The following is an 11,256-nucleotide window of genomic DNA, read 5'->3' as shown; positions in this document are numbered from 1 at the left end:
AGTGAGTGACTGGATGCTTTACTGTTCAATGCACTGAGATTAGATGGTTCTGAAAACTGAATAGGAAAACGGTCTGCACTGTGACTGGGGGAAAAACTTGTCTGAGTCAGCAACCAAACTTAAACACCAGTCTTTATACCTTTTGTATAGAACTATAACTAGAATACTGTGACTGCGTGACAGTAATACTGCTATGAATACTTCAGTTTGGCTGAGATGATCCTACTGAAGTGTATCTGCCAGGCAAAAGACTGCATAAATCACAAGGAACGGACAGAAAAAGAGATTAAATTATAAAGCATTTCAGTTCATGAAAATTTCTTTTGAAGTCATGGCTCAGGTGAGGTGACAGCTCTGTAGACCCTAAACAAATTAATTTCCTTTCAAGAAAAGGATTCATTAGATAGTATAGCACTTTCCATTACAGAAAAAAAAACCCAACAAAACAGAGTATGGCTGAGACTGACTTGGAGTCTCCACAGCCTGAGCTGAGTAAACCCTGATGGTATCCTTATTCTGAGTGGACAGGTTGCTATCGCCCAGCCCAGCCTTGGGGCTTGTCACAGCTGTCCTTGTTAGAAGCAGTCTATTAGATAGCAGGGTTCTGTTGTGTAAGCTGTCAAGTAGGGGAAAGGCATTAGGGAGCACTCAGGTAAGTGCTAAGCCGTCTTCTGTAGGAGTAACGGTAATCACAACCAAGGGTAAGCACTCAGAGGAATGATTTTAGTTGGCCCGGGTTCAGCCAAATGGGATTGTGTAGTTCAGTGTTCAGTGCTAAACCTCTTTGTGCATCTAAATGAGAAAGGGATCGAGGGTAGCACTTTGAGTGTTTCTGACCACCAGAAAATAAACCACGGCAGAAAAATGAGAGTTCTCCGAGCATGTCTGTAAAACATAACATTTTGTAGAAGCCCATTACCTGTTAATTTAAAATTGTTATTACTATGAAAGCATTTGTGACCTTACGTATATGCATTGTATAGGAGGAATGGAGATCTGAACTGCGCTCAACATTTTTATAAATGTTGAAAAAAAGCTGGGCTGTATGATGCCAATTAGTCTATTAAATTACATATGTGGAGTTGGAATAGAGTGAATCCATAATCCATGAGGAGAGGCATTTTTGTGATAGACAGATAAATGCAGAAGTAGTGTCTAGTGTAATTCTTTTGGCAATTATCTGTTTCTGTATTGATAAATTCTATTTCTACTTGACTACTAAATACAGTATCCAAGTAATTTTAGGAAATGCTACTTTTAAATACATCCCCCATCACCAAATTGGGGAGAAACTGCAAATTTGCTAGCTGCTTTTAACTTTTCCCAAAGTTTTTTTGATATATGGTGCAATAATCTATAAATGAATGCTAAAGTTAATTGTAAAGGTAGACCAAGCAAGAACATCAGTAGAACTATATATGAAGCTAAAATGCTTTTAAACAGGACAGTTATTTAAAGTGCCAATGTAGCTAGATTTAAGGTTTAGAAACAATATGCCTGTGGTCGTTCAGGAATTTAAAAACAACACACTCAGTTCAAACACTGTTAAGAGTCTCAGTTGCAGTCCGTATTTAATAGTAAATTTAAATTCCTGGTGTGATTTGTTGCTCAAGCTCCTCCCCTGTGGTTTGGTATTTTTTTTCCTCCAGATTTGTGGCATACACCATGGAGGGTCTGTGCTGGAAGCTGTCCGTCTGCTTTTTGTGCTATCAAGTTGCTTTGGGAAGAGTTGAGAGGGAGGGGCATTATGTTGCTGCCGTGTATGAACACGAGTCCATCCTGAGTCCTAACCCGACAGCCCTGGTTGATCGTCAGTCTGCGCTGGAACTCATGGGCAGAAACCTAGATATCTATGAACAGCAAGTAGTGGCTGCTGCAAGACAGGTATGCCGCAGCTTAGTAGCAGTTGCATGTGTCCTATGTATATATAGAGTAAGTGCTATTTGAGGATAATCTTTCACATTTGTGTTCCCAGGCAACTAAAGCCGTATTTATATACATAATGATGGTCTGGTTTTTCAGACATTCTGACCTGCCAGCAGCTCTGAAAAAAATCCGGCTGATTAGCAGCTCGCCTGACTTGAGTTATTCCAAGCTTGGAAAAACACGCCTATAGTTATTTAGTATAGGGAAATTAATTTTCTATTTTGGTCTGAATACCTAGCTCCTTTCTGTTTTCTTAAATGGAATGTTTCTATTGAAAGATTGTCTTACAGGCAGCTGTCCTCAGGTTTCATTTTATTCCAGTGCTCTCAATGGAAATTCCTGAATGTTTCTAAAAACTAAGGAAGCTAAATGCTTTGGAAATGAATGTTCCACCATTAACAACTTTGTGGAAGTAAAGTTTTCCATTCCTTTCTCCTGCCCTCCATGTAATGGTTCTCAGTCTAAATATATTTAGAGGAGAGATATTAATATTTCTGGCTGTTCTTATGCAGAGTCTCCTTTCCTTCCCTCCCCAAGAAAACCCAAAGCTGGTTCTAGTCAGAGGAAGTGGGCATTACTGTCCCTATGCAGAGAAGAACTGACTTGCAAGCTTCACAAATCTGTTTTTCTGGAACAGAATTATTACCACTTATGTATAATTGGAATTTTTTTTTTTGGAGACATTCAGATGACTCTGCATCACAGTCCAGAAGCACAATAGCTATTTTTATGCAGTACTGCATCCAAGACACCTGAATTATCCCAAAGCAATAACACAGATAACGTTGAACTGCCTTTTGAAAAGTCACAGGAATTTGAGTGACTGATTCTGTGTCTGATTTAAGAGGAATCCACTCCATTTTTAGCAACAGTTCAGATCTCCCTGAACTTCAGGTAGAGCCAGCCTAGTGCTGGCATGGCTACATTTCTACCAGAATCTGCATTGCTTCCACACCCAAGCTGTTTCTGAATTCAATACTCCAGCACCCTATCCAACCCTATATACCTAGTCAAGGTATATAGCCATAACTAGGTGATGCTGCACCTTTCACACGGGTACAGCACCTTTCACAAAGTTCATCTGCCAATAGCGTAATTCTGAAAAAAAAAATTAAGACAAATTTTAACATTGTCAGCCTTTAACCTGAATGATGTCATTTTCATGATTCATGTGAGTGGAGAATACTTTGGGTAAGAATTTAGATGAAGTCTGCTCTTACTTGCACACCCTTAAAATAATGTCGAATAGGTTATTTTTCAAGCTAAAGGTATGTGTCAGGTTAAATAAGCTTTTTTCATACATACAGTTACACCTACTATGAAGTCAAAGAAAAGATACTTTCAAACTACGTTCTTGTGAAAATATACTTGGGTTATCCTTAACTTTCTTTAGCTCTTTTTACCCACGAGATTCCCTTTTTTCCTTTTGTATTTGCTTTGGTTTTGCTTTGCCTACAAAACATGTCTTTGTTTTACATACAGGGGGCACAGATCATTGTTTTTCCTGAAGATGGAATCCATGGCTTCAACTTCACCAGAAGCTCCATTTATCCTTACTTGGATTTCGTTCTGCATTCACGCTCTGTGAAGTGGAATCCATGCAGAGAGCCATATTTGTTCAATGACACAGAGGTAAATGCAGGAGGGATTTCTGCAGGGAGGTGGAATAACTAAATGCTAGATTTCTGCTCCAAGTAGGAAACTAGCTCTAGTTGTTTTGCTTGGGGAAGTAAGCAAGAAGTTTAACAACTCGTAGTAGCAGATTCTGTTTTCAGGGACTCTCTGTTTAGGCTGGTTTCATGCTTAGCAGAGGAGGGCTTTAGATACATACATGCAAGAAAATTAGCTTGTTTATGAGCTGTCTGGATTTGCCATCTCCTCCTCCCCAGCCTATGAAATGGTAATTACTCCCTAATAAGGCACATTGTGTGTGATTTTGAACAACATTGTTTTGTATAAAACAACATGGCAGTATCTCCACTTTTGATGCATTCCCGTTACTCAGTTTTAATGACTTGATGACAGCAGAACATTCTGACTCGGTGATTGTGTGTAAAGTGATCAGCACAAGTAACAGGACTTGACCAGCTGCTATAATGTAACAGAAGTCACAACTTAGCACAGACCAAGTGTGATTACAGATTTGACACGCAGTTTGCAAAAATAGTATTTTCATCAGCTGTTCTGAACCTGAAGTGAAAATAATCATGCTTAGTAATACAAACTATTCTTATTAATGTTACAGTAGTCAATATAATGAAAGTAATCACGCATGGGCCTACTAAGCAGAATTTGTGTGCAAACATGAATCACAGTTGGAAACGGTGACCTACTTTGGTCTATGAATCTTTACTACCAATGATCATGGGCAAGCAAGATCTTAGTTTGCCATTTAGCTCCTATTTGGGGATTGCAGTACTGGCAGTCTTTGGTACAGCTGTCTATGGCATGGAAGAAAAATCCGAGTAATACTGTAGTCTGTAGCTTTTTGTATTTCTTTTCTGTAACTATGCAAAATCTGCCTGTTTACATCTCTGCTTCTCTAAGTTGTAGCTAGTAATCACTTTTTTGAAATTTAGAGTAAAAACATCTAGTTGCAAGAAGGAATTGCAGGTGCAAATGATCGTTGTTAGATGTTTGCTCGTCTACTGACACACAGAGATCAGTTATGCTGCCTTGTCACAGTTTTCAGTTGACCTATGATATTTTAAAGCAATTGGTGCTCCTGCAACAGTCAGAATTTTCTGAAAATTAATGCCCTTGAAATAGAGAGATTTGTTTATTTACTTACTTCTGAGGAAATAAAATCCAGATAATTTTTTTCAGTGCTATTTTGAAATTAACTTCTGAAATACTTCTCTGTGTAGAAAGCTACTGGTTGCAGTAGCTTTCATCACAAAATCATCAGTACTTTTAAATTTTACAGGTACAGTCAAATGTGTTCAATTTCCATTTGAAAATAATAATTTGAAAAGTATTAAATAAGCCATAGCTGCTGAAGTAAAACTTATTCCTCCATATTCTGAAGTGCTTACATTTCCCCATACTGTTCTCCAGGTTCTTCAGCGTCTGAGCTGCATGGCACTGAAGAACAAAATATTCCTTGTGGCAAACTTAGGAACTAAGCAACCCTGTGAGCACACCGATCCTCACTGTCCATCTGATGGGAGATACCAGTTCAATACCAACGTGGCATTCGATGATGACGGTATGCTGGTAGCCACGTACCGCAAACACAACCTGTATTTTGAGTACGCTTTTGATACCCCTCCAGAGCCTGACTATAAACTCTTTGATACCCCTTTTGCTGGCAAGTTTGGTATGTTCACTTGCTTTGATATACTCTTTTTTGAGCCTGCAGTGAACCTCATCCGACAATACAATGTGAAACAAGTTGTATATCCAACTGCCTGGATGAACCAGCTCCCACTCCTGTCTGCTGTAGAATTTCAACAAGCTTTTGCAACAGCTTTCAACATCAATGTTTTAGCAGCTAATATCCACCACCCTACCTTGGGCATGACAGGGAGTGGCATATACACTCCAGTCAAATCATTCATCTACCACAACATGGAAAGTTATGGTGGCAAGCTCATAGTAGCAGAAATTCCTGTGATTGCCACAGATTATGAAACCAATTTGGAGAGTAATGAAAGATTCAGAGAGAGCTTACATCACTCATGCAAGACTTTTACAAGCACTTCACTGGATGATCAAGTTTGCTTTAAGGAGGGAGAAGAGACCCTCAGCAGAGTATCAGAAAAAGGAAATGAACAGTTACCCCTATTTTATGCAGAAATGATGTATGACAACTTTACTTTTGTTCCTGTATGGGGGGAGAAAGGAGAGCTCCGTGTTTGTGCCAATACCCTTTGTTGTTACTTAAATTATCGGAGAGCTGTTTTAACCGATGAATTATATGCTTTGGGAGTTTTTGATGGGCTCCATACAGTGCATGGCACATACTATGTCCAGGCCTGTGCATTAGTAAAGTGTGGTGGTCTCAGCTTTAGCACTTGTGGACAGGAGGTTACAGATGCCACTGCTCTGATAGATTTCCAGCTATGGGGAAATATGAGTACCTCTTATATCTTTCCTTTACTGCTGACGTCTGGTATTACCTTGGACTTTGCTGATCACAGGGGCTGGAAAAACAACCACTATTTCATAAGCAAAAATAGAACATCTTCTGGCCTACTGACAGCTGCCCTGTATGGACGATGGTATGAAAAGGACTAGCACAGATATTTGACTGAATCAGTAAACAACTGCCCATATGTTCAGAGCATGTATCTTAACATAAGTTATTGAACATCTGTACTAGAGCTTCAGGTGTGCTTGTTACACGAGTGACTTGATTAGATGCCACATTTGAAATGATAAGTGGCAGCACTTAACCTAAGAGGCTGTAAGTACAGTCTGTACCTTGGTAGCTTATGTCCTACCAGAAGTAAAAGAATTGCCTTGCAAAGATGAAGGCTTGTTATAATGTGTTGAGATGTTTTATATCGGGAAAATAACATTTCTCGTTTCAACTGAATTTATTCCTTTTAATTTAATCTTTTGGTTTTCTGAGGTCCTGGCTAGCAGTATGGAAATTAATGGAATGGAAAGCCATTGCAAAAGGAAGAAAAATAGGAAAGGGAATGAAGACACAAATACCATGCATGACTCATGGAAATATATATGTATACATACATATAGCTTGTATGTGGTGAGGTTCTGATTTCTGGTTAGGGTGCCGTGATTTATTTTTTTTTCTTAGAGTCAAAAACTCCCAGCTGAGATCGTTACCATTTACTGGCCGCTTGGTTGACTGTAATCCTGTTAGAAAACTCAGTGAGTTTTCCCATATACTTTTAACAGTAACTGAATGTTACAGTTGCGAACATCTCCGGAGCAGCTAGCCTGGGGAAGAGGATGTCAAATGATTGTGAAAAACTAGACTGCATTAAGACACAATTTCCAGCCTACTGTGCAAGGAATTGTGTTTAAAGAAAACGTTGGCAATGAATATCAGTGACTATGTTACGTACTGTGTAAGTACTTTAACTTTCCCTGTTTAAGAGAGGTAATTTCAAAACTGTTTTGACTTTTAGACATCTTACACGTTGCTCGTAAATTCATTCAACAGGAGCTGTGAAAAGCGCGTAATGAATTGTGAGACAGCAAAGTTTTTACATAAATACTTGGTGTACCAGAGGGCAGGTTTCTGCTGTTAAATGAGTAAAACACAGCATTCTTTCCAGAGCAGTAACTAGGTGAAGTGCTATAACTATTGTACTGCAGTGACAAACTGTTCTACTGCAGTGAAGAATTTGGGAAGAGAATATTCAAAAGATATTAATTTGGGGTTAAATTCAGAGAAGATAATTTATTCTCAAGCATTCTAATTTTTTATGGTCTTATTGGCTGTTATGACTTCATCTGTGTAATAGCTGTTGAGTAACGGAATAAACACAACCATTCCTTTGGTGAGTCCTCATGTTCCATTTTCTCAGTCTGTTAATCAGGCCAAGGGGAGCAGAGCGCTAAGAGGAGAGCTGTCAGTCTGTTTTGGTGGTCTGAGTCTGTCCTGAGATGCGTTCAAACTCAAACCACTATGGCAGCTGTAAGTACGTGCACTGAAAGGTGCTCAATAAGCTCCTGCTGTGAGTGAACTCCCTTTCCAGTTTCAGAAAGTAAAACCACAAAGGAATTTCTGAATTTCTACCTCAAGGTTTCTTAAATATTTACACTAAGTATATAAATATTGATAATCTTGGGCTCTATCAAACCTTCCTTCTCCACGTTATATTACTGTGAGCCAGGCCTAGGTGCACTCAGCTTTGATACAACACCACAAGTTTGTTTATCCTGCAGCATATATTGGACAGAAAGATGGAGAGGGGAATGTCTATATCTCATTAGACATAAACTTGCTGATGTAAAAGTAGGCCATCCCACCGCAGGCTTATTAAAAATCATTAATTCTTTGGCACCCATAGTGGTGTTCTTGCTGAACACTGCACTAATTCCAGAACATACAGGGTAGAACAGAAAAGCATTTGTGGTGCTTATTTGTGCTTCTGGTTCTAGTACCATATGACCAAGTCTAAAAGAAAGGAACAATGAACAGCTGGAGCATTTCAGGTCTCAGGACAAGCCTCCCCACTCCACTTAGTAGGCTTGAAAACACGTATTGTCTTGCACTAAATACTGCTTTGGATTTAGTTCCAAAGCAAACCGTTATTGTCACAATAAATTAGGCAAAATAAGTAAACACCATTGCACGTATTTGCAATGCTTAAGGAGAAAAAAACGCATTTATCTATGAGATATTTGCAAAGTATGTTCCACAGAGCTATTCTAACTTTGTGTATGTCAAAACTATTCAAAAACAAGACCTTCTGGCCTTACTGTTTGCATGGAGTACGTTGCTCTGTCTCCTCCCTGAGAAGTATTAGACTGTGTTCTCATACCTTGTTCCCTTCACTCCAAAAATGCAGCTGTTAGCGAAGAGACAGTGGAAAAAGTGGAACAGACAGTACTAGACACGATGGAGACTTACCAATAAGTAACTTCCACCCCCATCCCGATCTTTGAGTGACAACAGATGTACCCGTTCTGAAAGGGGGTGACCAGGCAGTACCCTGCGACACTCACCACTACCCATCGGCGGCTTTCGGACATCTGGGCTGGAAGAGCAATCCCAGCCCTGCCCAACACAGCCCCGCGCCCAAACAACCTGGCATTCACAGGAGTGCAGCTGCGTTACCATTTACTGAGGAGGTGTGAGAAGCCTTCAGCAAGACTGATGTTCACACAGGCAGACTCATACTGTAGTGCAGTCCATCATCTAATCTCTCGTCAGTGGATCTGAACAGTTGTATTAAAGCTTCCTGAATGGTTTCCACCTATGAGTACACCAAAACCAAACCAGAACACAAGGATCTTGTGGCATACGGGAAGTACAGCTGAAGTCTAGAACAGCTTTAAATCACTCAGTCTGTTGACTTAAGTGAAACCAGGATTTGGAAATTTGTACCGACGCCGAAGGAACATCCTGTCCGAGACAGACAGGAGGGGATGATGTCTTTAAAAGGCCTTGACGCTGCCCCTGGGAAGGGGAAGACAACCATAGACACCGACTGTCCAGGCAGGGGTAACAGCACACGAGTGGTGAGAGGGGTTTCTTCTTAAGGGATCTGCTGCTTTGGGATGCACACGACCAGTGAGTTTTCCAGGTGGATGTGGGAATACTCTGATTACAGTGAGAGACACCACCAGGAAGCACACCAAAGGAACATGGGGCAAACAGGACGTTGGAGTTATTGAGAGGCATGTGAACAGGCTGAGGAACTGGTGACAGACTGGGACAATCTGTTCAGATCAGAGATCTTCACAATGCACAAGCAGGCGAAAACTTGTTTAGGCCGATCTCTGCAAGTGACGTGAACTGGACTGAAGCAACTGACCTTCAAGGGCCTCCTGGAATCAGCACAGATGTAAGGAAGCCATCGTCATGAGGCTCGGCATGGTCTTGCCCAGGCTGTGACCCGTCTTGCAGCATCAGGTATTTAATGACCACCCCAGCATCGCAGAAGACCCAAGAGGACCAACACAAAAAACTGACTGCCCTCTTTGGCTGCTTCAGGCATACCATCTAAAGTGAATAAAAGAGCCAACTGAAGAAAATTGCATTTTCAGAACTGTTACAGAAAGAGGAGCTGAACAACTCCTAACCACCACTATGGCGCACATGGAGATTCAGTGGCTAGAAAGAACTACCCCCCTCCTCCTCCATTTATGTAGGTTAAAAAAAAACCCCAAAGTGGTGACAAATGCCATTCCTGAAAACCCCAAATATCCACAGGTTGAAGTGAGAGTTATCGTTCAATCAAGTTTTTAATGGTCAATGGCAATGGAAGTATTTCAGAGACTCACTGTGCTCTCCTTCCTCCCTCCACTGGGAGAGCAGGCATAGGTGACACAGGTCAGCAGTCAGAGACGATGATTGGTGGTACCCACAGCAGATCAAACTCTTGGTAGAAGAGATGAGAAAGGCTGAATTCAGCAAGATGTTAATCGATTCTAAGAAAGATTTTTAAGATTTTAAGAAAACTATGCAGACAGCTTGAATAACAAAGTTTGGCAAGGGATAGGAAATATATGACAGGCTAGGACGTGAATCCATAGATTTTGCCTTAAAACTATTTAAGGTATCTAATCTATTCTTTCAACATAACATCTGAGACCTCGGTGTGTCAAGCTTTCTAAAGTAAGTCAGCTCCCAGGTAAAAGAAGAAGAAAACCTACATGTCTGTCATTTGACAAGGCTTGGAAAGTGGGGGTTTGTTTTGTTGTGAATCTGAATAGCAAAATTTCTGCTTGCCTCTGTTGAAATTTTAATGAAAAAAGAGAATATAAAGTGTTTTTCTCCTCTTTAAATATTTACTGACACAATATTAAGACAGTTTGAAAGGCTCTTTAGGTTCCATATTATTCAACTATGTTTACAGTTACATGGTGAGATAGTGCAAGATTCCTTTCCCAACTTCAGCTTGCAAATTGCTAAAACATAGCGTGGAATGGAGGGAGCTCAGTTCATCCTGATGTAAAAGAACACTGAGCACCAGGGAAGCACAGATAATTTAGATACTGCTTTGTTCGAAGACAAATAACAGTGCTGAAGAGACCGGGATACTGGGTTGGAAAGAGTTGCAAGAAATCTTCAGGTCCCACAAGCAAGGACACTTCTTCCAGTCAGGAATGTTCAGTTGCGAGATGAGTTGTAGAGACGGGAAAAAGCCCACCACTTGAAAATGTTAGTCCCATCTGTAACTACTTTTCCCCTAGGGAAAGGAAACCAAAACACTTGCATTTTCCTGGGCTCTAGATGACTAACAACTGGAAGAAATACTCTTTCCGAGGCTGCAATTGCAGATGGTTTTTCTCTTGGTAGGTATGAGAGGATACATGGATCAGACTAGGGGCCAGGGTGACATTTACAGCATCCAGCCAGGCATCTGCTTCTCCTGTTAAGTAGTGAAACAAAGGGATTTCTGTGATAAGGCTTATAGATCATTATAATAATAGGATATTTTCTTAATAATAACCGGTTGTTTTGCTATTTCAAATTAATCCACAGTGGTTCCTTTGCACTTAACATTTTTTAAAATGTGGATATTATAGTGGGAAACAGACTCTAGAAAAATAAAAAAGCCAATGCTATCAGCTAACAAAGCAAGAGGCCTGCATTGCGTCTATTCACATTCAACATCTCAGGTTTCAGTCTGTAAAGGAGACCCATGTTTTATAAATTCTTATCTTGTCCAATTTATTCACAGC

General features: G+C 40.2%; 1 protein-coding gene across 1 annotated transcript; it reads left to right on the top strand.

Annotated features, from left to right (window-relative positions):
* The first annotated feature begins 1,652 nt into the window (after positions 1-1,652).
* Positions 1,653-6,292, top strand: BTD (biotinidase). The gene is made up of 3 exons (XM_009704504.1): positions 1,653-1,884; positions 3,409-3,558; positions 4,984-6,292. Exons 1-3 carry the CDS (start codon positions 1,666-1,668, stop codon positions 6,163-6,165), a joined length of 1,551 nt encoding a protein of 516 aa, XP_009702806.1. The 5' UTR covers positions 1,653-1,665; the 3' UTR covers positions 6,166-6,292.
* Positions 6,293-11,256: the final 4,964 nt, after the last annotated feature.

The sequence above is a fragment of the Cariama cristata genome, unplaced genomic scaffold (assembly GCF_000690535.1).
Source record: "Cariama cristata isolate BGI_N322 unplaced genomic scaffold, ASM69053v1 scaffold700, whole genome shotgun sequence".
In the NCBI taxonomy this organism is placed as follows: domain Eukaryota; kingdom Metazoa; phylum Chordata; class Aves; order Cariamiformes; family Cariamidae; genus Cariama; species Cariama cristata.
The sequence above is the reverse complement of the archived record's forward strand: the minus strand, read 5'-3'. Positions and strand labels throughout refer to the sequence as shown.

Excerpts from the sequence above, each read along its gene's own strand:
- BTD (XM_009704504.1), top strand. The coding sequence starts at position 1,666 with ATGGAGGGTCTGTGCTGGAAGCTGTCCGTCTGCTTTTTGTGCTATCAA. Across the intron at positions 1,885-3,408 it reads TAGTGGCTGCTGCAAGACAG|GGGGCACAGATCATTGTTTT; the intron begins GTATGCCGCAGC and ends TTTTACATACAG. Across the intron at positions 3,559-4,983 it reads ATTTGTTCAATGACACAGAG|GTTCTTCAGCGTCTGAGCTG; the intron begins GTAAATGCAGGA and ends ACTGTTCTCCAG.